The sequence below is a fragment of the Gopherus evgoodei genome, chromosome 1 (assembly GCF_007399415.2).
Source record: "Gopherus evgoodei ecotype Sinaloan lineage chromosome 1, rGopEvg1_v1.p, whole genome shotgun sequence".
Taxonomy (NCBI): Eukaryota; Metazoa; Chordata; order Testudines; family Testudinidae; genus Gopherus; species Gopherus evgoodei.
This window is the reverse complement of record NC_044322.1, coordinates 203476338-203503887: the sequence shown is the minus strand read 5'-3', so window position 1 is coordinate 203503887 and position 27550 is coordinate 203476338. Positions and strand designations below refer to the sequence as shown.

The window sequence follows — 27550 nt, the reverse complement described above, 5'->3', positions numbered from 1 at the left end:
TTGCAAACGCCTAAGCCTTTTTGTGTATCCAGGTCTTATTCCTCAAGCTTTATTCTGAATGGGCTGATTTCTCCATGCAGGATTTCCTCCTCCCCTCCTCGTGCTCTCTCTCTTCTCACAGAAGAACTCAGTATTTATGTTTTTAAGTAGAACTTGTAAGACCCCACCTGGTGTGGCTATCGGGGTGAGTCAGCAAGAGAGTGAGTCAGTTCTGTATCTCCTCACAGGGCCCTAACACCTGACCTCCAGTTGTAACAGCTTTAAGAACTACTAGGTAATGAAGATAAGTATCTTGGAGCAGCATTGAATGATAAAAGCCTTACCAGTAAGAAGCATAGTATTAAGTAGTAAAATTAATATGAAAGCAACCAGAAGATTTACTTGCAAACCTTTATTAGGTCCTACATTTGTATTTTATTCGTTGGTGGGATCTATTGACATTAGTAGAACTAAAAAAATCAATGTATTGAGCTTGGTTGTCAAAGTTTCCCACCCTGTTACTGCCGCCTGCTGTAGTTGCCTGTTCAATTCATATCAATTCTTTAATATTCTTTTCTTTTAGACTGCCGCCTACAGCTACACAAAGAAAATCTGGACTAGAAAATTGTTCATCGGCGCCACCATTTGAGTCTTTATGGATGTAAGTCCAAACTGTGGGTGGAATGTGCTAACTGAAGAGAGATTTTAGTTATCAACACATTTTGACCATTAATATTTTTCATCTTAACTACCAGATCAGATGTGACTCTCAGGGTCAGTTTCCTAAGTATGCAGGAGCTGCTTTGTGCCACTCTGTCAACACAAAGCAGCTGTGTGATCAGTTTACATTACTAGAGTAGCACAAAGCAGCCAGAGCATACTTATGAATCTGTAGTGAATAAATAATTATATTTAATTATTTAATAATAGTGAATTTATTTCTATAATGGAGTCACACAATATAACAGCCTTTCATGCTTGTACAGTAAATAAAGCCTTTGTCTCTAGAACGCAATCACTCAGGGGCTTCATCTGATTTTTCAGTGATCTGTGCTTCCACAGTTACTTTTTGCATCTCTAAAAATCAAGCTATTAAACTGTAAACCCATCACACTCCAATCGGTAGGCTAGAGCAGCGGGTCCGATTCTACCTTCACTGAAGGCGGTGGGGTTGCATGGCTATAACTGAGGACAGAATTTTACTTGAGATGTTACTCAGATAGTAATCCAGGGAGATTTTTGTGCATTCAGGGCCTGATCCAAAGCTCACTGCAGTTAGGGGGACTATCACTGCTGACTTCAGTGGGTATTGATTTGAGCTTTAAAGGTCCAAAGGTCTAATGGTCGGAGGTGCTTTCCTAACATTCTGTGGCAATATCTACCGTTCAGTGGAATTGTGTCTAGTTCAAATGCCCAAAAAGTGTTCTCATCCAATCAGGAAACAGGATTCGTTACATGGTATTATTTCAAACTACCACAGCTCCAATTTGTGAAAATGGACTTGAGTACACATGGTCTGATCAATCCATAGAATTGATAATAAAATAAAATTTGTTGGGTAAATTTTGAACAACATATATTTGGGGAAATTATCTGCTTACGGACACTGTATGCATAGAAAATACTGGATGAATTTAATCTTAACTATAAATCTCAGCTCAGTTTAGAACTGAATAAGGTCCTCTGGACTCAGTTGTATGTTTCTGTTTAGCTTGTCTTTTAATGGAAGTATACTTTCATTCTTGAAACGCACATCACAGATGGAGCTCCAACTTATTGTGGAAATCAATGCATCAAATGAGTCAAAATTAATTCCACCTTTAATGAAATATGTGAGTTTTACTGTCTGTATTTCCATGAACTAAAAAAGTGGGTTACCGATGGTTTATTTTCCATCTCCCCTTTGTGCACAAGGGATGTTTGATTAGCCTCATCTTCAGGAATAACACAACAGCTCCTACTCAATTTAAGGAAGCAAAAGTACAGGTATTCTGGTTTTATGTAACTTGAGAGGTGAAAGGAAAGAAGAATTAAATTAACCCTGAGGAGATTCTGCACCAAAAAAATAAAAATTATGTGCACAATATTTTAAACTTCTGCAAACTTCTGCAAATTTTATTTGTCAATAAATAAATGTGGCCCCAACCATGGCAGTGGGGAGCACAGGCCACTGGCTGCACTGAGGTGGGAGATCACCATGAAGCCCCCACCTCCCCTGATACAGGGACTTGGCAATGAGGCTGCACCTGACTCTGACACAGTGCAAGGGCTGGGCCTGCCCCAGAAACATCCTGGGGCCCTGCCTCTCTGCACTGGGTACACCAAGTAAGGGTGGGTAGACTCAGTCCAGCAGAATCCAAGTGTGGAGGGGCTTAGTGTGGGGGGAGAGGTTTCGAAGTGGGGCAGTCTGGGTGTAGGTGGCTCAGTAGGAGATCTGGATGCACAGGGACTGATCGGGGGGTTCTGGGTGCAGGGGCAATGGGACTATGCAGGGGATCCAGGTGAAGGTGGTTGGGCCTCAGTGGGGGGTCTGGGTGCTGTGTGAGTGGGCTTGATGGGGTGGGAGTCCAGGTACAGCTGGTTGGGGCTCGGTGGGGTGGGGGTCTGAGTGTGGGGGGCTCATTGGAGGGGTCCAGGTATAGGGGGGTAGGGCTTGTTAGGGGGAGAGTTTGATGGGCCTGCTTAACGGGGGAGCCCCAGCTGCTACCAAGGGGATGCTGCATGCCAGGCTCCCACTCCCCCTCATGATTCCCCTATCCACTTTTCTTCCCCATCTCATCCCCCTACCCCTACTCTATTCCACCCCCCTTCCTTCCCCACTGCCTCTTCCCCGCCTCCCCACCCCCAGACCCACTGCCTGCACTCACTGTTGTAGCTTCCCTTTGCTTCCCTGCTGTTTTCTGCAGGAATTCGGGGGTGGGAGGGGAGGGTGTTTTCTGCAGGCCCACAGTTATGCAGAATTCCCCCAGGAGTAGAATTAGGATGCTGAGCCAGATCTTGAGCTGGTGTAAATTATCATACCTACATTATGGAGCTGATTTACAAAGGTATGAGCCTCCACTTATGTCACTTGTTAGATTGGAGGGATGAAAAGATTTTTAACCTTATGGAAAAGAAACCCAGGTGTGTTCATATCACAGAGTGAAGAATTAGGGTCCACTTTGCAGGGAGTAAGCTCCATCTGCCCGTGAACAGTAGAGCTTATTACTAAAGCAACATAATAATATTGACTTGTAGGGTTTGGTTTCATATCTAGGCTAGCCTGTTTATTTCAGATAAGTTATGTTATGTAAGTTATGTTATTTCCATGGTTTTCTTTTATTCTGTTGTTTTCTCTGATTTCTCTTCAGATCGTATAAATCTTTTGTCTTGTACTAAAGATTTCCATGCAGAAGAACGTTTATTCTGTCAAATATATTTTTAATGTTAATAAACTGTGATATTTGTTTTAGGAAGTAGCAATATTGACTCATTAAACTATGATGGAAGTATTTATTCTGCAGTCTTTTATTAAATGAAAAACATAAAAGCAAGCCCTGCACTAACAAGTCCCAATGAACACTGCTCTGCCTGTGTGTCCTTACGACTGTTACAGTAGGCTCCTTCCTTAGGACAATATTCACCAATCATTTCTCCATTGTCATTTTAATGCTTTGTTCCTCTTTGAGTGATGGTCCCTATTGCATTCCACTGAGGGCCCCCCAAAAACCCACTCTCTCTCCCCCCACATACACACACACACTCCCTGTCACACTCCACACACACCCCCACCTTTGAAAGGCATGTTGCAGTCACTTGCATGCTGGGTTAGCTGCCCATAATGCACCGCTCCCAATGCCACTGCAAGTGCCGCAAATGTGGCCACACCAGTGTGCAAGCAGCTGTCAGTGTGGATGCACTGCAGCATTTTCCCTTCTGCACTCTCCGAAGACGGGTTTAACTCACAGCGCTCTATATCTGCAAATGTAGCCATGCCTGTAGTGTCTGTTGGTCTGCTCACACACCCTGCTTCGCCTCGTGGTTTCCTCCAAGGTGATAAAGGGCAGGGTGGACTGACCGTGCCTCCAGTTTCTTCTTACCACTGCCTGGTCCAAGTCGGAGTTGCTAGTGTCCTCTAGTCTGTGATGAACTTAAAATAAATAAATAAATAAAAACAGTTTTACAATTGCATACAGTTAGTTTGAGTCTGGTTTTTGCTGTTTTTAGTGTATAGTAGTTGTTTTTAAGAGATAAGAGACTTTGGGAAATCTGCTTACCAGTGCCATACTCCCCCACCCCCCATGGCTAGGTATTGGATTATGCTGAATGTGACTGGGTTCAATATCTGCACCTCCTTTCCATGTTCCTTCTCAGTCAGCAACAAGCACCAATACTGCCTCTACTTACTGCTTGGGAGAAGCCCACATTTCATCAAGGTGTGGTATCTGCCTGTCCTTCCCAAGCCATATTCAGTTCTCTGCCTCAAGAAGCACCTCATGGAGGTTGCCATGAAGCCACAGTCAAATCCAGGCTGGGGAACCCCCCATGTGCATCGGCCTAAGAATCCCAGGAGCATGCCTCTGACCTTGGAGATTGAGTCTCGTTCCGGTGGTACTAGTACTACACACCCCGTGCTGGGGCCTAGTCAGGAGGCAAGGAAGCATGCACATAAACATGGCATGGTAAGTCTTCCTCCAGGCCCAAGAAGGATACACTGTCCATGAGTTCTAGCCATGGAGAAACGGTGTGTTCCAAGGCTCACAAGCAAGACAAGAAATTACACAGATCAGTGGTACCGAGCACTGAGCCATGCTTGCCTTCCAAGTCAGCCCCCCGTAACTCAAGGGAACCGTCAGTTTCAAGACAGTCCTCTGCTTCAGCTCCAGTTCTGGCTACAGGGAGGTTGGAAATGGCACTGGAGCAACATGAACTCTTTGCCCTTGGGGAACCAAGATCTCCACGCTTTACTCTGCTGCCTGTGCCTTTTGAGGTACAATCTCCAACCCAGGGCTTACCTCAGTTGACTTATGCTTCCACCCATTTACCTATAGTTTATATGGCCCACTGGTTCCAATGGTACCAACATTGGAACTGGGATCTGAGTTTTCATCATTGGAGGATTCGGATGAAGTGCAAGGGCCGCTCGTCTCCTACGACAACTACAAGTGTCCTAAAGGACCACCAGCTTCGTGGTGGTACCCTACTTTCCCCCAACAGAGGAGTCACTAGTATTGCACTCCATGGGGCCCTCTGCAGCATCCGCCGGATCCATCCTGTTGGCCATATTGAGGGTCCTGGCCTCAATGTCCACCTTTGGAACCTTCCCATTCAGCAAGAGAGGGTTCATCCCTGTCCCCACTTGGGGCATCCTCAAGTAGGTGTTTGGAACCAGTTTTGGAGGATGAGCCACTCAGTCCAGTTCTGATAGTATTGAACAGGAACGATTCCCATCATCCTCTCCAGGTGCTGCTGTGACCTCAGTTTCTCCCTGACCTGCCAGTTCCAGGACTTCCTATGCAGGGTGGCTGAGGATCTTCATATTCCACTGGAACAAGTATGAGACAAGCAGCATTAGCTTCTGGACATGCTTCATGCCTTGGTACTGACCAGGGTTGCTCTATCAATCAGTGATGCCATTCTTCAGCCGGCTCAAACTGTTTGGCATACCCTGGCCATTTACACACCTAACCACAAGGGGGCAGAAAAAAGGTACTACATGCGAGCTAAGAGGTCTGAGTTTCTATTCTCCCACCTCCCATCCAATTCCCTCGTGATCCAAGCAACAACAGAGTGGGCCAGGTGACAGCACCCACGCTCCACCCCAGCAGACAAGGAGGGCAAGTGGCTGGACCTTTTGAGTTGCAATTTTTTCTCGTTGGCTAGCCTCCTGTTTTGGATCTCAAACTACCAGGCCTTACTGGCCAAATATAATTTTCTCAGTAAATTGGAGAACTTTACTGGCAGAAATCAAGCCTGTTACCGGGCTATCCTGGATGAGGGCAAACTTGTCACAAGAACAGCGCTTCAATCTGCTATAAATGCAGTGCGTGCCTCTTCATGCACAATGGCTATGGAAATGGTTGTGCAGAGAAAATTGTGGCTGCATTTATCTGGTTTCCCCCGGGAGGTACAAAATACCATAAAGGACCTCCCTTTCAACGAGTCTCCCGTTTAACCAGAAGACTGACAGTTCCCTTCACTCCCTCAAGGATTCTGGAGCCACGTTATGATCTCTGGGTATCTATATCCCTGCACTGAAGAGAAAATTCTACCATCTGTGACCTGCACAATGGTTCAGGACTCCCCAGTTTTTCCACCAATGACCGTATGAACCACCTTGCAAGCAACAGAAGACCCAGTGATCCCGTCCTTCAGGACCGCTTTCACCGCCTTCAGCATCACATACTCAGTTCTCTCAGAAGTGATACTTCTGAATGCACCTAGAGCACCACCAACCACCTTCCCTCCTGCCGTGCACCTGACCCACTCCCTTTGGGGTGGTCTAGCACTCTTTTTACCAGCTTGGAGTGCAGTAACAACAGATGGGTCCTGGATGATGATCATCATGACTATACAATTGAGCTCACAAAGCTACCTCATCCACATCCCCTGCCCTAATCCCTCCTCAGGGACCACACCCATGACAGCATACTCGCTCTAGAGGTAGACTCTCGACTGCAAAGGGGGGTGATAGAACACATTCCTCTGAACTATCAGAGCATGGGGTTCTATTCCACTTATTTTCTGGTACTCAAGAAGGAGGACGAGTGGAGACCAATCCTGGACCTCCACCGTCTCAGTTGCTTCATCCGCAAACCCAAATTTCATATGTTCACCTTAGCAGCTATCATGCTGGCACTAGAAAGAGAAAGAGGCATGTGGTGTATGGCTCTTGATATGTAGGATGCCTATTTTCACATAGACATCCATCAACCCACACACGGTTCTTGAGATTCACGGTAGGCCCTCAGCACTTCCATTATCAGGTCCTACCATTTGGACTCACTACCGCTCCATGGGTCCTCACCAAAGTTTTCTCTGTGGTGGTGGGCCACCTCTGGCCTCAGGTCTGTCCACTACTGAAGGAAGGAGAGCACTTCAGGGAGCGACTGTCGTCAGAAAGTCCATGGTACGTCACATGGGTAAATAGACTCTCTAGAGCCGCAGCTGAAGTCAGTGAAGGTGGTGGTCAAAGAGGGACAGGCAAATCTTGACCAGAACAGAAGGACCATTGATTACTTGGGTGACAAGTTCTGTCTGGGTGTGAAATCTGTCGCTTGGTAAGTAGGCTCATGCTGAGACCACGTTGATGGACGTTGCTGTGAAATGAAGGGACTGTGTGGGCACCAAAGTTGATTTTTCAACATTTACACTTACATCCAGGGAGAAAAGGAGTCTGAGTAACATGGAGGTTGAGGCTTGAGCCACATCTCTTGATTGTGCTGCTAGTAGCCAGTCGTATTAGGGGAATATAAGGACCCCATGATGCCAGATGTGGGCTGCTGGACAATGCTGTGAAGATGGTAAACGTTATAAAAGCTCATCGCTTGAATTCCAAAATTTTTTCCACTCTGTTATGAAATGGGAAGTGAGCACGTCAGTCTATCGCTCCACATGGATGTTCGATGGCTGTCACGAGGCAAGGCCATGGCATGTTTCTTTGAACTTCACTCTGAGGTCAAGGTATTCTTTACAGATCACCCATTCCCACTCTCTCACTATCTGCATGATTCAGTCTGGCTTTCACAGCTGGGATATTTGTCATATATGTTCTCTTGCCTGAATGCTCTAAATCTAGGACTTCAAGGGCTGTGGGCTCAGAGTTTTGGAATCCCTAGTAAGAGCACCTATTTGAAATCAATGATGATGAAAAAGAGCTGGAATTCTGGGTTCGCTGAGTGGAGGAAAACAACACTGAAGTTTTCCCAAACATGCGTGAATTCCTGACAACAAATGAATTACAGTTGCAGGACCATGTTAAAGCTTGGGAGTCACCTAATTGGAACTGATATGAGCAATCACTGGAAGAAGAAAAAATGGTTACTCACCTTCTCATAACTATTCTTCAAGATGTGTTGCTCATATCCGTTCCAAACCTGCCCGTCTTCCCCTCTGTCCGAGTAACCGGCAAGAAGGAGCTGAGGAGGCACTGGGTCAGCAGGGTCATACATGGAGCGCCATGGAGTGCTGTTAGGGGAAAAACTTTCTGACAACTGTGCGCATGGTGCGCACACACCTAATTGGAATCTATATGAGCCACACATCTTGAAGAACAACAGTTATGAGAAGGTGAGTAACCATTTTTTCTTTAAGATGTATGGTCCCTATCTGTATTCCAGTTCCCCCCTCCTTTCCCTCTATTGTGGATCTGTTTGATTTGCAGTGGAGAAGGAACCGGAGCACGGTTGGTCCACCCAGCCCTTTATCACCTCGAAGGAAACTATGAGGCAATGCAATGGCACATGCATGGATCAACGGATGCTACTACTTTCAAATTCTCCAGCTCTGGACACTTGGTGCACATGCTTAAACCCTCGGCAGAATACAGAAAGGGACCACACTGTGATAGGTTGGGTCACAGAAACCCCTTTGGGACTGCCACCTGATGTGCTGAGACTACCTCTGAGCCAACTTTCCCTGCCACCTTGGGACTCCAATACCCCTGTCTTGTTGAGCCAGACATAGTAGCCTGCTGCAAATACAGACCCAGATCTCAACTGCATCCCCCAAAGTTGAAGACTTATCTGAAAACAGCTTAAGAGGTGCTCCTGTCTCTAGCACCCAGACACCCAGCTCCCAATGGGATCCAAACCCCAAATAAATCCGTTTTACTCTGTATAAAGCTTATTCAGGGTAAACTCATAAATTGTTCGCCCTCTATAGCACTGATAGAGGTGCACAGCTGTTTGCTCCCCCAGGAATTACTTACTTACTCTGGGTCAATTTAATAAGCAAAAAGTGATTTTATTAAATATAAAAAGTAGGATTTAAGTGGTTCCAAGTAATAACAGACAGAACAAAGTAAGTTACCAAGTAAAATAAAACAAAAACACGCAGGTCCACACCTAATATAGTAGGAAACGAAATGCAGGTAAATCTCGCCCTCAGAGATGTCCCAATAAGCTTCTTTCATAGACTAGACTCTTTCCTAGTCTGGGTCCAGCAATCAGTCACACCCTCATAGTTACTGTCCTTTGTTCCAGTTTCTTTCAGGAATCTCTTTAGGGTGGAGAGGCTATCTTTTGCGCAAGCTGAAGACAAGATGGAGGGGTTTCCAGAGCCTTATAAAGTCTTTCTCTTGTGGGTAGAAATCCCTTTGTTCTCCTGTGTAAAATCCCCTCAACAAAGTCCATTGTCAATTAAGTGTTTCTTGATTGGGCACTTACTGAGAATAGTCCTTCCTCAAGAAGCTGAAGAAATGCTTCACTGAGGCTACTTAGGGTATGGCTACACTTGCAGCCATACAGCGCTGCCGCGGGAGCGCTTTGAAGTGTGAGTGTGGTCGCAGCGCCAGCGCTGGGAGAGAGCTCTCCCAGCACCGCAGGTACTCCACCTCCTCGTGGGGATTAGCTTGCAGTGCTGGGAGCCGTGCTCCCAGCGCTAGGGCACTGTTTACAATGGCGCTTTGCAGCACTGTAACTTGCTGCGCTCAGGGGGGTGTTTTTTCACACCCCTGAGCGAGAAAGTTGCAGCGCTGTAAAGCGCCAGTGTAGCCAAGGCCTTAGAATCAAACAAGTACTTAGCCAATATTCATAACTTTGAATACAAAAATGATACACACATTCAGACAGCATAATCATAACCAGCAAACTACAATCTTACCATAGACATGCCACTTGGCCTCCTCTGTACAAGACCTGGTGCAACCATAGGACCCTGGTTGCAACAATGATCTGTACTGTCACAGTTTATGTCAATAACATCACACACACATCTCAAAGAACCTCCAGTTACAGGTAAGTAACCTCCTCATCTAAGGCCTAATCCTGTAAGTTGTAGAGCACCTGTGAGGCACTGCATGTCCTCAATTCTTACTAAAGTCAAATCACATGAACGCTCATTGAAGGGAAGTTGTGCATGGAAGTCAATGGAAGGTGAAGGTATTCAGCACTTTACAGATTTGGATTTACTCTTTGTATGTTTGACTTGACTTGGAAACTTATTCCATGCAGTTTCTTCCTTTGTGTGATATATCCTGATATACAGCTATTGAGGAGCCTCTGAATGAGCAGATAACCTGTCTTCTCTGTTTAGGTTCTGAGATAGTGCCACATGGAATCAGAGCACCTTCCAAACATATTAAAGAGAACACAAGGAGATCTCTTCAGAGCAGGGCATCTGGTTAACCTCTGAGAAATCCCTCTCGTGTAATTTTTTAAAAACCTTCATTAGTTCTCCTCTCTTTTGCCTCCAGTATGAATAAGAGTTTTTAATTTTTAAACCAAAATTAATTGTGGTAGTCGTAGCATATTGCAGACTCTCACAAACTTGGGGTTAATTATCTTCTGGTGTGAAGTGGTACAGCTGTATTGATTTCAATGGGTCTGTGCCAGTTTACACCAGCAAAGAATCTGTCTGTCTGACTTTCTTTCTGGTTGAACTTCTGATACTTTTACGCTGTAAAACGTTTTTCCTATTCCATGGGCTGTGCTGTTTCCATGCATTCATTAGTTTTTCTAAAAACTGATAGCATGCTATTTAAAGTATGATTTAAAAGGTTTTTAAAGCGATTGCTGGCATTGTTGGTTGATTCAAATGGGCATGGGTGTTTCCTTAAAATTACTTTCTGTTTCCTCCCCCATCTCTTAGTGGTCAGAAAATATATCCATTCCTATGTGTTAATGACTTCATGCAACTAGCACTGTCTAATGGAAATGATAAGATTGAATTACCTTATGGAATAAAGAGAGCAGGTAAGTATTTATTAGGGATGCGTACAGTATTAAATGTAAGCTATATCAGTGGGTATGTCTACACAGCACACTAAGCCTAGGTCTGTGGGACCTGGGCTTGTGAACACCAGTGTTTCCACGCCCGTACTTGAGAGTCCACACTGCATTGTACACCTGGATTTACAGCTGATGACCTGGGTCTCACAGGTGTACTAACATGCCTGTACTATATTATTCAGACCTTCTGACTTAGGTCTACAGCTTGACTATATCCACACTGCAAAGTGACAGGGCTTGGACCCAAGTCTGGCTCTGATGCACCCCCTAGCTGGGTCCTAGGACCTGAGTGCTTGCTGACCTGATTTGTGTGTGGAGGGAAGAGGGGCTTGGGCTCAAACCAGAGTCAGAGTCCAGGCTTAGTGTGCAGTGTAGACATCCTTAGTATCAGTTATTAAATGGATCTTTTTTTATTCAGGTACAGTACTCTATAATATATACAGACTACTCTTGTTAGAGAAGCAGTATGAAGACAAGGGTGATCCAGTGTATATAGTATAGTTGCACTTTCAAAAATTTGTTGACAAGATCCCACACCAAAGGCTCTTAAGCAAACAAAGCAGTCATGGGATAAGAGGAAAGGTCCTCTCATAGATCAGTAATGGGTTAAAAGATAGGAAACAAAGGGAGGAATAAATGTCAGTTTTCAGAATGGAGAGAGGTAATTAGCAGTGTCCCCCAGGGGTGTGTACTGAGCCCAGTGCTGTTCAACATAGTTGTAAATGACCTGGCAAAAGGGATAAAATGTGACTTAGGCATCTATAGACAGATTTTTTTTAAGTGTTTAGGCACCAAAAGATATAGATAGGCACCTAAACACTGTTTAAAAATCTGGAAGGAAGACTATGGGATTTAGGCTCTTAGGTGCCAAAATCACTTGAAAATGGGTCATAAGTGCCTTGCAATGCTGACAGGATCAATCTCTACATACCTTTAAAATTCTGGGCCTTAGTCTCTCTGCGCCTCAGTTCCACATCTGTATAATAAGGGTAATATCGTTTCTCTACTTTACAGTCATGTTGGGAGGATAGATACATTTAAGACTGTGAGGCACTCAAAATGATGATGGAAAGCCATTCAATTACTTTAGATAGATAAAATGGCTAACAGTGGACCTTTTCAGATGCCATTTGCGATTCTTGTCTGGTCCACCATATTTACTGTATTCATCTGTGTCTAGTAGTCTCAGATCTGTAGTCTCTGAACATGAATCCCATTCTGTTCTCAGACCCAGGCATGCGTGGGAGAGGTAGGGCAGCTGTTTATCCTGAAGAAGCCATAATAAAACTGTATTGTGAACTAACGTATAGTCTTAGATTATAGTAATGTTCTGATTCTATTTTCTGGGCAGACAACGAATGGGCAAAAGCTATTCTGGCTAAAAATGCTGTAGTCAAGGTGGTATCTTTATTTCTGCACTGTGAAGCACTGACTACTTTCATTTGAAACACTTTTTCCACTATCTGCTTTATAGAGAGTTATTTTCGCCTCGCCCTTTCAAGACTGCATAACTGCGGACTATTCAATGAAGATAATGGGTGAGGTTTTTTATTTTTGTGACTGTTCTTGTGTTTTAAAATGTAACGGTCACTCAGAAAATGAGATCAGTGGAGTTATTCTGGATTTACAGTAGTTTGACTGAGATCAGAATCCAACCCACTGTATTTTAAAAATATATAGAGAGTGGTCCCAATGTATAATTAAGCCCAGTTTTAAATTCAGATAGGGTCAGAATTCAATAATTATCTTCTTGTGGATGAACTTAGAATCTTGATTTTGTCCTGAAGAGGGTTGAATGCTCTGGGGGGTTGCTAATTGAATATGGGCCCTTTGCCCTTAAAGTCTTATTGACCTTATGGAATTGCAGTTACCCCTGAAGCCCACATTATGACTTTTCTATTGAAAAGTCTATGAGTCTAGGCCAGACTAAGAAGATTTTAGTGCCAGTTCAGAAGGCATGGTTGAGGTGAGTTTTCAACAGATCACCAACAGTGGCCACATCTATACTGGGGAAATTTACAAAAATAAAATAAAATAATCCAGTAGTTCTAATACAGAATCAACTTCATTATTATGTGCCTAGCCTCTTCCCTTGTGTTGAGCCACAAAAGATGGTCTCTGGCAATCCAGTGATTGATAGGGAATGGGGATGGAATGGAACTCTGTGGATTGCTCATTGACTGCCTTGTATTAGGTTTTGGCTTTTGAAATCTTCTGGGTGGACACCACTTTGTCTGGCCTTTGATTTCTTAGTAGGATCGCATATTTTCAAACTAGCTAACCACACCCAATCACCAAGCAACATACACATCGTTGTACCCCACGCACCAAATGAGGTGTATTTACCATATTTCTGGTTAAGGTGGAAAATACTACATAAATTTTGATACAAAGAATATTAATTCTTATTGTACTTTATTCTTTTATTTATGTCTCTCTTGTCCTCAAAGAAATCAAGCTATAAATTACTGCTCTGTAATAGAATACCAAGGGCATATTTTAAACATACTACTTGGACTCTATATATTGTAACTTAAGAAACTGGGGTTAAGCCCAAGCTTTAGCTTATTTTAGGCCCCTGTTTTAAAGATAGGAAAATGGTCATTTTTACCATTGTACAAATTTTTTTTTCCCAGGGAGCTCTCAATTTAAAAAAACCCTCCTGTTCTCACTTACAGGTGGTCTGACAACAGGCAGTCTCAGGGAGGTGAGGATCAAGGGCCAGATTTGTAAAATATGTAGGCACCTAAGGGTGCCTGTTCCCACTAACTTCCTATCTGCATCTTTAGGCGCTGATGTACTTAAAAAAACAAAAGAAACAACAAAAAAAACCCGGCCCCTAGTGACCAATGCAGAAGCTGTTCATAGAGTAGAGGAGTGCCAGCTATTTAATGGCAGAACACTTTGCACATTGAAAGAATATGCTGCTGCTCAGTGGCATCTTGAAGGAAGCAAACCCACAGATGTTGGTTCAGAAGACCATTATATTCAGTAGTGACTACAGTCAAGCGTCTTCTAGACATTTTGATAGCAGAGCAAAACCAAGTAGCAAAATTAAATTTAGCAATTCTCACTATAGATCAAAAATAATATAATGGTTGCTTATCCCTTTAATGTTGTTCTCCACTCAAAATTTGGAGTGTGTGTGTGTGTGTATAATGTTTAGAGGATTTTTTAATTTTTGTTGCAGAATTATACATTAGCAGTAAAAACAATCGGTAGTGTGGTTACTTAACAGGCAGTAGTTTAAATAAGCCTAAATGTGATGAATAAGTGCTACGTATTTTAAATTAACTAATTTAATTTGTGCAATATGTACAGAGCATGAATCACTATAGTATCTAAGGCCATGTCTACATCTAAAATTTTGCAGCGCTGGTTGTTACAGCTGTATTAGTACAGCTGTATAGGGCCAGCGCTGCAGAGTGGCCACACTTACAGCAACCAGCGCTGCAAGTGGTGTTAGATGTGGCCACACTGCAGCGCTGTTGGGCGGCTTCAAGGGGGGTTCCGGGAACGCGAGAGCAAACCGGGAAAGGACACCAGCTTCGCCGCGGTTTGCTCTCGCTTTCCCGGAGCCACCCTGCAAACCGCAGGGAAGGAGACCTGCTTGCTCGGCGGTTCGGGGAACGAGAGAGCAAACCGGGAAAGGAGACCAGCTTCGCCGCGGTTTGCTCTCGCGTTCCCGGAGCCACCCTGCAAACCGCAGGGAAGGAGACCTGCTTGTTCGGCGGTTCGGGGAACGAGAGAGCAAACCGGGAAAGGAGACCAGCTTCGCCGCGGTTTGCTCTCGCGTTCCCGGAGCCACCCTGCAAACCGCAGGGAAGGAGACCTGCTTGCTCGGGGTTCCGGGAACGAGAGAGCAAGCCGGGGAAGGAGACCAGCTTCGCCGCGGTTTGCTCTCGCGTTCCTGGAGCCACCCTGCAAACCGCAGGGAAGGAGAACCGCTTGCTCGGCGGTTCGGGGAACGAGAGAGCAAACCGGGAAAGGAGACCAGCTTCGCCGCGGTTTGCTCTCGCGTTCCCGGAGCCACCCTGCAAACCTCAGGGAAGGAGACCTGCTTGTTCGGCGGTTCGGGGAACGAGAGAGCAAACCGGGAAAGGAGACCAGCTTGATTACCAGAGGCTTCCTCCTTCCACGGAGGTCAAGAAAAGCGCTGGTAAATGTCTACATTGGATTACCAGCGCTGGATCACCAGCGCTGGATCCTCTACACCCAAGACAAAACGGGAGTACGGCCAGCGCTGCAAACAGGGAGTTGCAGCGCTGGTGATGCCCTGCAGATGTGTACACCTTCAAAGTTGCAGCGCTGTAACTCCCTCACCAGCGCTGCAACTTTCTGATGTAGACAAGCCCTAAGATAGGGGATGGCAAACTACGGTCCACAGGCCACATATGGCCCACCAGCCATTTAAATCTGGCCCTCGAGTTCCCGCTGAGGAGCAGGGTTTGGGGATTGCCCCGTTCCGGTGGTCCACCCAGGGAGCAGGGTCAGGGGCCCCTCTGCACAGCTCCTGGAAGCAGCAGCATGGCTGCCCTCTGGCTGCTACACATAGGGGCAGCCAGGGGGCTCTGCACACTGCCCCTGCCCCAAGTGCCACCCTCACAGCTTCAATTGGCCAGGAACTGTGGATAAAGGGAGCTGTAGGGAGAGTGCCTGCGGACGGGGCAGCGTGCAGAGCCACCTGGCCGTGCCTCCATGTAGGAGCCAGAGTGGGGACATGCTGCTGCTTCCAGGAGCTGCTTGAGGTAAGCGCTGCCTGGAGCTTGCACCCCTGACCTCCTCCTGCACCCCATCCCCCTGCCCCAGCCCTGATTTCCCCCCCCCATCCACCTTCTGAACCCCTTGGTTCTAGCCTGGAGCCCCCTCCTACACCCCAAACCCCTCATCCCCAGCCCTACTCAAAAGCCCACACCTCTAGCCGGAGCCCTCACCCCCTCCTGCACCCCGACCCCCAATTTCCATACCCAGATGTGTAGAACAGCAATTAAGTAATTAAACAATTTAGTATTACTGCAATTCAACCTTGTTTACTCAAAATATACAGTGATCTGTCCAGTAAGATTTCTCATTCTGGTTCAGACATTATGTTTGTAGGAAGTGGACCATGGCCTTGAAGACATGTACCTCAGATCTGTATAAAAATAAGCAAATTATATGGGATACCGGTAATACGGTCCACAGTGAACAGGGGAGGGAAATGTTGCTGTTGTTTTTTATAGTGATGCAGTTTTGAAATCCAAAAACCTTAATCTGCCTCTGTACAGAAGAGGTGAGACAAGAGTCAAGGCTATGTCCCTCAGGCCTAGCCAAAGTGTTATAATTAAGGCTAAGATTTAGTCATGGGTATTTTTAGTAAAAGTCATGGACAGATCATGGGTAATATATATTGTGTAATTTTAATCCATTCACTTAAATCATTTCTATCATTTCTCAAAAGTAGACTGCGATCAGATGCTACTGCACACGTTAGACAAGGAGGATAAAAATAATGTAGAAATAATTAGCATATGCTAGCCCTTCAGTTAGATTTAGCCTATTCAAGCATCTTAGTATAGGCAGAGCTGAAAAACTAGTCTTCATGATTTGGTTGATGATAGTTGTTGGACTCTGAACTACTGTATTCAACATCAAGTGTAATCAATCCACAAGTGACTTAGATAACCAATTTCAAATTTCGGATACCAACATCGGATGCTTTACCAGTAATTCAGAGGCTGTCGCTTTTGTATGATATTCAGCAGTATTTTCAAATTCTGTGTAAAATTTATCACTAATGGGGCTGGAATGTGTGTTTTATCAAGCTATAAATCTCACTGAATTTTCAATTAATTGAATACTGTTTAACCAGTTGTAGTAGGACTATGGATTAAGGTCTTAACTGCACCATGAGGAGAAAAAAACAGAATGAAGAGGCTAAGAACAAGTACTCTAACTCTACCAGAATACAGGCTCTGATCCTGAACTGGGCCCAACCTGTGCTCAGTGCAGCTTGAGAGAAAAGGTGCAAAGCCAACTATTCCTTCCCACAACCCTGGGGCTGTCCAGCTACCTATGGAGTCCACAGTGCAAAGAAGAGCAACTTCTGGCCCGAGGGGCCATTTCAGCAGCCAGGCATTGCTGAGGTGAAGGAATGCCCTGCCCATGGCCCCTAAACCAAAGATTGGGAAAGGGGTGGCATGGAAGTTACTGTGGTAGCTCTATACCGCTTGGGGATTCTCCTATAGTGGATGAATCATTTATCGGCTGGTTAACCTAGCTTTAAGGACACTTTGTATCATCAGAGCAGCACAAAGCAGCCTTAATGGATGAGAGAGTGATGTCCGAAGTTTTTATACCTTCACACCAAACAACCAGAAAGAATAAAAACAACAGCAACAGCAACAACAACAACCTGGGGGTGAAGGGAGTGGAGGAGAGAAACAGTGGAGAAATCCACACCTGTGAGCTAAAGATCTGTTCATAAGTGGTGATTAGTCCATCATATTGGCAAAAATCTATAGGGCCAGATTCTTAGCTGTGCTGACTTTGGAATCTGAAAAATCTATAGGGCCAGATTCTTAGCTGTGCTGACTTTGGAATCTGAAAAATCTATAGGGCCAGATTCTTAGCTGTGCTGACTTTGGAATCTATTGCGGAGAAGAGCAATAGAACATGTAGCTCTAATCATGCAAATAACAGACATTAACTACTATTTATAATACTGAAGCAGGGGCCAACTGTCAGCCCCTGGGTCCCCCAGAACATCGGCGCCCCAGGAGCAGCTAAGATTTAGTCAGGGGTATTTATAGTAAAAGTCATGGGCATGTCACAGGCCATGAATTTTTGTTTATTGCCCTTGATCTGTCCATGACTTTTACTAAAAATACCCATGGCTAAATCTTAGCCTTAATTATAACACTTTGGCTAGGCCTGAGGGACATAGCGTTGGCTCTTGTCTCACCTCTTCTGTACAGAGGCAGATTAAGGTTTTGGGGGACCCCGCCTCACCCCTTCTGCCTCGTCCCCATTCCGCCCCTTCCGCCTGTGGCCCCACCCATAGCCCCACCCCTTTCTGCCCCTTCCCCAGGGGTGCCCCTGTTCCACATAGGGTCCTCCTCATTCTGCTCCCCCACTGCAGCCCCACAAATCCTTCTGCTCCTTTCTGCCCCCACCCCACTGTGGCCCCAAGATCAGAGAAGCTCTGTCCCCGTGCCATGGCCTGGGGCCTCAGCAGGGAGTGAGAGCTCCCCCAGTCCCAGGGCTGCAGCCGAGGTCTGGGTGCTGGGGCTCCTCCCCCCCCCCCCGCTCCAACCAGTGTTTCTGTGGGGAGCAGGGTCAGGCACTGGGGCTTCCCCTGTTGCCCCGTGGCTTCTGCTGCAGAGCAGGTATGGTGGGTGCTGGGTTGGGGGCTTCCCCCATCCCATTACTGCTGCTGCAGAGCAGGGTCGGTGCATGGGGACTTCCCCGCCCCGGCAACCAGGGCTCTGGGCTTCTGCTGCCCAGTGGCAGATTTTTTCCAGGGCCCCCCAGGTGACTGGGGCCCCTGGGCACAGGCCCCGTCAGTCCAGTGGCTAATCCGCCACTGCTTCTGTAAGCTTTATTTTTCAGTATTGTCTTTGGGTCTGATTCCACCATCCTTGCTTATGTCAAGTACTACTTTACTAAATTAGTAGTTCCATTGAAAGAAATGGGACTGCTTTGTATATTAAAGTACTGCTCGATAGTCTAAATTACAGAACCTTAGTCATGTTGATTAGTACCTTAACTTGTCGTACAGTCATATAAAACCAACTCCAAGGAGTGCCCTTTGTAGAGTGCTTTGCTATTTAGTGATTAAATACGATCTGTAAATGCTAGGTGTTATGAAATAATGACTTATTTATCTGGCAGTGACAGTTTCAGAAATAACTCAGTCTGGGTTGGGAATGTTATAATGTTAGTGTTTGACTTCAAATGCTGTTTGGATACCCACTTTACCACACCAAACCAAACCAAATCAAATCCAAACAATGGTAACTAAACTAAAAATCCCACCCTAAGCCATATTCTGTTGTTCTTGGTTTCTGTGCTACCCTTGAAGCCAACTGTTCATAAGACAGGTACAACTTAAAGGAAAACATAATGAATTTGATATGTTTGATGAGCATGCATATTAAAGCTCTGTTTGTTCAACAGTGTGATCTGTAGAAAGTGTGTTGTTGTTGGTAATGGAGGAGTACTTCGAAACAAGACGCTAGGGGAGAAAATTGACTCGTACGATGTGGTAATAAGGTAAGTTGTATCTCTTCTTATATAACAAAGTTTTTTGAGCAGCTTTGGAGTTCAGCTGTTATAGGTTAATCTATTTAACAATAAAATTCCATTCTATCCTGGATATTCCTGACTGCTTAAAGCAATTTGTAAAATAATAAATTGTGTGATATTGTATTCTATATAATTAACAGATAACACTGAGTGATGGTTAAGGTTGTACCATCTCTCCCATCTCACCCACCCATATCTTGGAAAACAGGGAAATAACAGATAAAAGAAGAAGTATCTAACATTCCTTGCCACCTTCATTTTGCTGTTGACAGCTCTCTCCAAAGGGCATTCACTTACATCTCCACTGCATATAGAAAAGTAATATGTTCCCCAACTTTATTCAGCAAGCTGTCCGCAGCAGCACTTAGGTCAGTGTAACTTATGTCACTTGTGTGTGTGGCTTATTCACACTCCTGAGCAACATAAGTTATACTGACGTAAGTGGTACTGTAGACATAGTCTCACATTCAATTTGTGATCCACCACATCCCCCAGATCATTTTCAGTAGAGCTGCCACCTATCCAGTTATTCCCCAATCTCCTAAATGCTTGCAACCCCTTCCAGCTTCGTGTCTTCCACAGATTTTATATGCACATTCTCCACTCCAGTATCTGTGATGCTGGATACATCATAGAACCAAAGGGTTAGAAGAGACTGCAAGGGTCATCCAGTCTAATGCAAGATTTATTGTGTCTTAACCATCCAAGACTAGTCATAATTTAGTTTATGTACTGATACTTCCAATTCTTCCTGTTTATTCCCCATACATCTTGTATTGCTGTATCAACATCGAAGATTCTGAACAGGTTCCTCCACTTATTTTCCTCTTGCTGCTTCTATGACACTATTGCAATTTTCCATGTCTCTGCCCCTCCCAACATTTACCTTCTGGTAAGGTTGCCCTTTTTTACCTGTGGGGTTTTGTCACCTGCCCCCTTTGAACCTAGTGTAAAGCCCTCCTCACTAGGGTGGTGAGTCAATGCATAAAGATGCTCTTCCCCTTCCTGATGTTCTTTAGTGGGGTAGTAAGCCCTATATTGTATACACTGAATCTTCCTAAAGTCTCTGTCGTGTGGAGATAACTCCTGAACTGTCCTCATAGCGTATGTCTTCATTAACATGTCAGCACTACTCCTGTGTCTGCAATCTACTTTAGGTCATTAGTAACAGTATTGGCTTTGATTTAGTAACGTATAATTTGTTACATCTAATATCCTGGAACCAACACAACTGCAACAACATAGCAAACAATATTCAAGCTGTAACATTTAAACCTTATATAACTCTTTATACAAAATATGTGGTAAGTTTTAAACAAACTTTATTTCAGTCTTCTCCTGGCAAAGAATTGCATTCTTAGTTTCACAGCTTAGAGTGATATAGTGATTTTAAAAAGAGATCCCAAGAAAATGTCAGGCACCCTGGCACCCTAGCATGACTTTAACTGTAGTGGTACTACCACCAAACTTTTTATTATGGTATTGATATACTGTTTAAAATGTATATTGTGGTGTAAATTAAAACAGTGCTTTACAAATAGAAGATATGCTCATTCACCCTTAAGAACTTACAATCTAATGGCATTAGTTTGCAAACAGTGCTTTCTACAGCCAGTAGTCAATTTCTTTAGAGTAAATGGGACCAGTCACGGCAGTATGCATTATGCTGGGTAGCAAATGTTTGCAAGGCCAGGCCCTGAGAGAGATGAGCCAAGACACATGAAAATTCAGGGAAAGGAAAATTATTGGGGAGAAGGAAAGATAGCAGATTCCTTGGAAGAAGCAGCTTTGAGGGAAGATTTTGGAAAAGAGGGCAGAGGACTTGATGGACGTGAAGTGGTAGTGTAGGTATTGTGAACATGATAATAGAAAGTGCAAAGCTTAGTGCAAAAAGAGCCAAAAGGAGCAGTGAGGGAAGAGAATTGGGAAGAACAAAGGGAGAGAGTTGGTACTATAAATAAAATAGCACCACAATGAATCGAACTTTCCCCTTAAATAAATCTAATTTTTTAAGTTGTGTGAAAGGGTATCTAGCTGATCTATGGTGTCTTTTTAAGTTCATGAAGACTCTTTAAAATCAACATGTATGTACAGTAATCATTAATATTACAGTACACAATTATTTTTTCAGGCCCCCTCTCCTTCTGGAGTCAGAAATGAACTCACTTATTACCATGGACCTGTTCCACAAATACTGGAGCCATCTGTAACAAATAGCATTTTCCATAGTTTCTTTTCTTCTTTTAGGTATTATTCATTTCCAGGCTCCTGCCCTGAGGAGTCTGCAGCCTAACTCAGACAAATGTGATACACAGTGAAATGTTTTAGACAAAGTGACAGAGATGGTGGTGGGGGAGATCATCTTCTTGAGATTTTGTGAAAGCAGTTGATTTTAAGGAGGACTGGGAGAGTTCTTAGCATGTGGGGATTGACAGATTGTTCCAAAGAGTACAGGACAGCCACAAACTAAAGGATCTGCGAAGGTAATTTATACCACTACTACCACCACTAGTCAGCTTGTTTAACTCTTCAGGGCAGAACAGAGTCCCCAATATTTTGGCTCTTCTATTTTCTTTAATTCAGTATCTTTCAGAGGAGCAGTCACTCAGCATGTACAAATATCAATAAAAAAAGTAGAAACTATATATATATGCCCCACACAGGTTAAATTAAAACTAGGTAAATGATGGACACAATCTGAACCCTAATCCTGTTGAGATACAGAAGAGAATTAATTCTCTTCATTTCTGCAACACTTAGAGAGTTGCATTGTCTTCTCTGGAACCTGGACCTTCCAGCAATTAATCAGTAGCTATCCGCGCCAGGTCTTCCCTGGGGTGTTTTTCACCTCATTTGAGGATCTATACAAGTATAGAACACACTGTCTCCAATTCCCCCTGTTTCTGAGCTGTGTTTCCAGCAGTTACCACCAGCCAGCAACTTCCCCATCCGTAAGTATACATAGATTTACCCTGGGGAATTGCCATGGTGACCATCCTCTTGTCTGTGCTAGGATGTTTTAGCTTTGTAGTGACTGGCTGTATCACATTTGTTACTCTCCCATCTTGGCTATCAATTACTAAACAAATGAAACAAGAAAACAAAGGGCCTGGCTTCCCCCATCATGCTTTAGGAGAAACTGAACTAGATAATCTGAAGTTTTACGACAGTGTTCCAGTTTATGGGCCAGCTCAGAGGGAATTTTGCTGGAGTAGGACTGCATGGTTGGGAATATTGTCATTTATTCTGAACCTTCTTAACTAAATTTTCTTACAAGTCTGAAGACCCTGGGCTAAATTGTCAATGCAGGATCTACTGTATAACTGCACATCTTCCAATTAACATTATTAATAAAATTCATGCTGCTAAATTCTTGTGCTATTTGCCCTGCAGAGCCCATTAAAATGGATTTATGGTGATCCTCTTTGTGTACATATTTTTTCCCTTGGCTACAGAATGAATAATGGTCCCGTCAGAGGGTATGAAGAGGATGTTGGGAGGAGGACAACTTTCCGACTTTTTTATCCAGAGTCTATTTTTTCAGATCCAATTCACTATGATCCTGATACTATTGTAGTTCTTCTCGTCTTCAAACCACATGACTTAAAGTGGCTCTGGAACATATTGAATGGTCATAAAATAGTAAGTTTATTTGTTTATTATATTTAATTAGTTTGGATTCAAAATGTCTTGGCTTTGTTCACTTTGGCTGAGTGTATGCATCGACCGCTTTGTACTAATCTTAGAAATAAAGGGCAGTAATAAACTAAACAACAACTTGTGTATAGTATGGAACTGTACATTTACATGAGCTTGCTCGTTATGTTCCTACAATTTAGCTGAAGACAAGAAAAACTTTGGAAAATATTCTGGATCAAAGCCTCAACTGGTGTCAATCAGTATAATTGAAATGCATGGAACTACAGCAGTTCACACCAGCTGAGGATATTACCCTCTGTTTTGAAACCATTCTACCCGTGTCATGTAGTTTTATGATACCCCCCAACCTCCCGGCCCCAATTTTTTCCCCCACAGTTTTATATTGTTAGGAATATATGCATGGAAACAGGATTTTATTTTTTTAAGTATTCATCCCCATTTGTTCTCTGTTCCCCCACCTAAATGAGAATTCTTTTGATCCACACTGGATCATGGAATGGAAGCACAATTGATTTATATGGGAGATGGAAAAGGAGAATTTTTTTATAGGACGTGGTATTTTAAAAATTGAGTCTCAAGTGATGGACATTAGACTTGTTTTTGCTCAACCTTACTCTGGAATCACTGGGTTACTGAGGAAGGTAGACTGGATGACCATAATGGCCTCTTCTATCCTTAAAATTTATTAAACTTCAGTGGAATTACTCCTGATTTATGTACCAGTTCAAGTGAGATCAGAATCAGTTACTCCATTTTCAAAGTAAGCAATAAGCACAGTACCTGCCAACATTCTCAAAGCAAACATCAGTAGATTCTGAATTTGCATAAATGTGTGTACCTTGCATCATTTTAAATAAATCTGCATAGTCTATGGGGAAAACCCTATAAGGTAGAGTGGGCAACTCTGTAAGCAGCAGAAGGAACTAAAGCCAAAGTGAATCCCCTGACCATGCAAACGAGCAAGCAAAGTACAGAAAATACGACTGATCAGCCAAATTGTCTCAAAAGTCATATAGGCCGAATTCTGCCTTCACATACATAGGTGAAAGTGCTGGTGTCTTCAGGGGGAGAAGTCTCCATGTATCCAAAGGTATTATTGGGCCCAGTGTTTTTCTAACTATCTTATGCTGTGCCAGAGATATTTAGGACTGTGTAATATTTTCTTTCTGGCAAACTTGTGTATGGGTTTTCATAATATGGTCATAAAAATGCACTGCTGGTAGATATTTCATATATAAGAAACTCCATTCTTCTATATCCTCAGTAACGTTTTGAGAAATGTAAAACATCAAAGTCTCTATTGTAATTTTTTTTTTTAAATCATGTGTGTGGCTTCTCCTCTCTGCCCACTCCAAATGCATGATGTGTGAGTTAGACAAAAGCAAAATCAACTAATCCTAAAAGTAAAACAATATATTTGACTATTACAGAACACTAATGGTTTCTGGAAGAAACCGGCCTTGAAAATGATCTATAAAGTTAACCAAATCAGGATACTCAATCCTATCATTATCAGAAAAACAGCACATGAATGGCTTCAGTTCCCAAAAAGGTTTTCCAGAAAAGAAGTAGGTATATTTTTGTTGTTGTTGTTGTTGTTTCAATTGTTTCCAAACATGATATAAATGATCACAATCCTCTGTTTATTGTAATTATCTATGTTGAAAAACCTCTTTCATATTTGCATTATATTATTTTATTGTTTTGTTGAAATATTCAATAGACAAAACCGCACCATGGCCTTGTTTAGTCATTGACTCTGAAGCACATCTGTATGTCTTTAAGTGTGTAGCATCTCCCATGCTTGTTTTGTAGTTTTAACACGAGTTAACTGGTTGAGATGAGCCCTACAGCTTAAGCTAACGCACATCAATAATACATCTTTTATCCTAGTGTGAATATGGCTTCTGTGTCTTCGTAGATTCATGTAGCATATACGTACAGAGCAAAAGAATGTATAGTAGTATGTGTGGGGAGAGGGGCTATAAAGACTTCATCATAATGGGTTTGGGCTGGCTGAATTAGCCACTGGAATGAGATGCGCAATATTCAGTCCTGGAAAAATAGTGGTTTTAAGGTCTAATGGTTCATAACTAGAATGGAAAGCTTTATATCCCTGACTTCTTTCCTTGCCTTCCAAAAGGACATAGCCCTCACTTCAGCCCTGGAAAGTTCATAGGCATTGCATCACAACCATACAGCATTTCCATGCATGGAAAAACTAGATAGGTAATTTTGTGGAAGTTAGTAAAATGTATTGGTTTTATTTTTCCTCTCTCCCTCAGTGAGATTCACGAGACACTAAGGTTTGAGTGTTGGAGGAATATGAAAAATGATGCCAATGTGGTTTTTATTTTAAATTGCCTGAAATATTCCTAAAATATTTTTGTTTGTAAAATGTTCAGCATAAACAGAATACTTAATGGTGGAGTGTGTTATAAAGGGTTTAGTGGCACTTGCTTAGGTTGAGGTGTATTTATCAGCTGAGCAACAGGGGCATCCTCAGTTTAACCTGTATAGGCAGCAAAGAATCCTGTGGCACCTTAAGACTAACATACTTAACCTGTATAGCATCTGCCCCAGAGAGTCTTTCTGTGTTTAACGCATTGAAGTGTATGTGACATCTTACCTGTTCCTTCAGAGATTCCAAAAAATCATCATCGCCCAATATGTGGATCACACTGCTGTGGTATTGAGTAAAGAACCACAAGAGAGGCAGAGGATAGTTTTCTCAGTGGTGCTGTTAAGACTGGGCACTGGCATAGAAATCTGAGGAGTCACAAACCCAGGAAAAAGAAAGACGTTTTTAGCCAGGGAAGCAGATACAGAACCCAGATTCATGGTTTTGTTGTTCAAATATTGTTTTTAATGATGAAATATATTTGTAATTTATAACAAGGCCCTCTGAATTTGGGGGCTCTCATTCCTTAGTGGGCTCCTGCATACATTCTATCCTCTTCCAACAGCCTCTCAACATTCTAGTGGAAGGAGTGCCATCAAGTGGTAGCTTTGCAAACTGGGGCAGAGCATTGCGATTGACTTAACCTCTTATTTTTATATAAAAATAATTTTAATTGATAGAACATTCTTTAGAAAGAAACTAACAGAATGTAGGTTTTAACCTGTAAACTTTCTTTGTGTAGGCAAGATTGATCTTAGACTGCACAGGTCTTTGTAGTGCTAAGTAAATAAGCTTCATCTGCCATATCATTAAAGAGCAGCTGACATCCCATGGGAATCTTTCCCAAGTATCCTGTGTAGAATAAATACCACATTTGTCTGATTTGACCTTTCTAATAGTTCTTGCTAAGCATATTTGATTTCCATGAAAGCAAATTTATCTATTCCTGCTGCTTTTTCTCTTACATTAACTCAAAACTTGCATCTGCTAGCTCAGCTGGGTGCCTTGTAAAGGACTGTACTGTCACAAAGGTGTTTATGGCTTCAAATGGGAGATAAAGCAACCAGAGCAGAGGAGAATCTAATGACCCTCTCATGCCCCATAGATAGGGTGACCAGATGTCCCAATTTTATAGGGACAGTCCTGATATTTAGGGCCTTGTCTTATGTAGGCACCTATTACCCCACACCCCTTGTCCTGATTTTTCACACCGGCTATCTGGTCATCCTACCCACAGAAAGCCCCATGGCTTTGTGAACTCCATGTTATGAAATGTTCTCCCCTTAAAGGTGGCCATAGGGGACAGAAACAACAGCTGGGACACCTGTGAAGCCATGCTGTCAGTGAGCCAGATGGAGACCTGTGATCTTGGTATTGGTATAGAGGCATAGAGCCACTCCAAGAAGGGGTTGTCTCACATGACTCCCAGAGGGCAGCATTGGTTCTGGGGACCAACTTGTTTTCTGTTTCATGGGAGGAGGGCGGTAAGAGTGTAAACACCCCCATGTTTCATCCCTGAGAGAGTGATCCAAAGCAAATTCTTTAAGGAGTTACTCATGGAATCTTGCATCCACCAGGCCCTCTCCCGCAGGTACATCTGTGGGAAGGAGCAATCCAGGTCATAATTTTTAAGATTTTCCAATCCCTTCTTTTCTGAATATACATGTTGAACAATAATGTTTCTTTTCCATCCAGTTTTGATCTTTTCCATTATGCCAACGTTGCTTTCCCTCTTTTTGTTCATATTCCAGCACAATGTCATATACTTCTGTGTTTATTAGCATTGCCCACAACATTAACAGAGTTCTAGAAGTCGCAATTATAAAACCATATGTGCTCCCCTGTATGGCTGCCTTGTAAGCAGCAATGCTAAAATATTACCAGGTCATTCATAAGCCATGCCTATTCCTGTTAAATGTCTGGCTCTCTGAATGGACTATGCTAAAAGGGGTCTAGAGTCCTGTGGCACCGTATAGACTAACAGACGTTTTGGAGCATGAGCTTTCATGGGTGAATACGCACTTTGTCGGATGCATGTCAGTATGAAGTGGGTATTCACCCACGAAAGCTCATGCTCCAATACGGCTGTTAGTCTATAAGATGCCACAGGATTCTTTGCTGCTTTTACAGATCCAGGCTAACACGGCTACCCCTCTAATATTTGAAAAGGGGTCTAGAATCTGGAGAGAATTTTCTTAACAGCTGACGACAGTTTTTTTTATATTTGGTCAAATTCTGAGCCTGACCAGATCAGTATTTAATTGACAAAACTTTAGCTCAGCAAAATCCACAGAAA

The 27550-nt window shown here is 43.4% G+C and overlaps 1 protein-coding gene and 1 pseudogene across 10 annotated transcripts in view; both read left to right on the top strand.

The window, feature by feature from the left end:
* The window catches only part of ST3GAL6 (ST3 beta-galactoside alpha-2,3-sialyltransferase 6), a 77320-nt gene that overhangs the window by 43040 nt on the left and 6730 nt on the right, over positions 1–27550 (top strand). For 9 of the 10 annotated variants that reach the window (XM_030583268.1, XM_030583233.1, XM_030583251.1 and 6 more), the window contains 6 exons: positions 563–640; positions 10768–10871; positions 12382–12445; positions 19065–19160; positions 22649–22835; positions 24284–24421. In XM_030583268.1, coding sequence (XP_030439128.1) covers positions 563–640; positions 10768–10871; positions 12382–12445; positions 19065–19160; positions 22649–22835; positions 24284–24421 — 667 coding nt within the window. The remainder of the gene's footprint in view (positions 1–562; positions 641–10767; positions 10872–12381; positions 12446–19064; positions 19161–22648; positions 22836–24283; positions 24422–27550) is intronic. The other variant, XM_030583317.1, reaches the window with a different exon arrangement.
* LOC115644668 lies at positions 3313–3422 on the top strand (annotated as a pseudogene).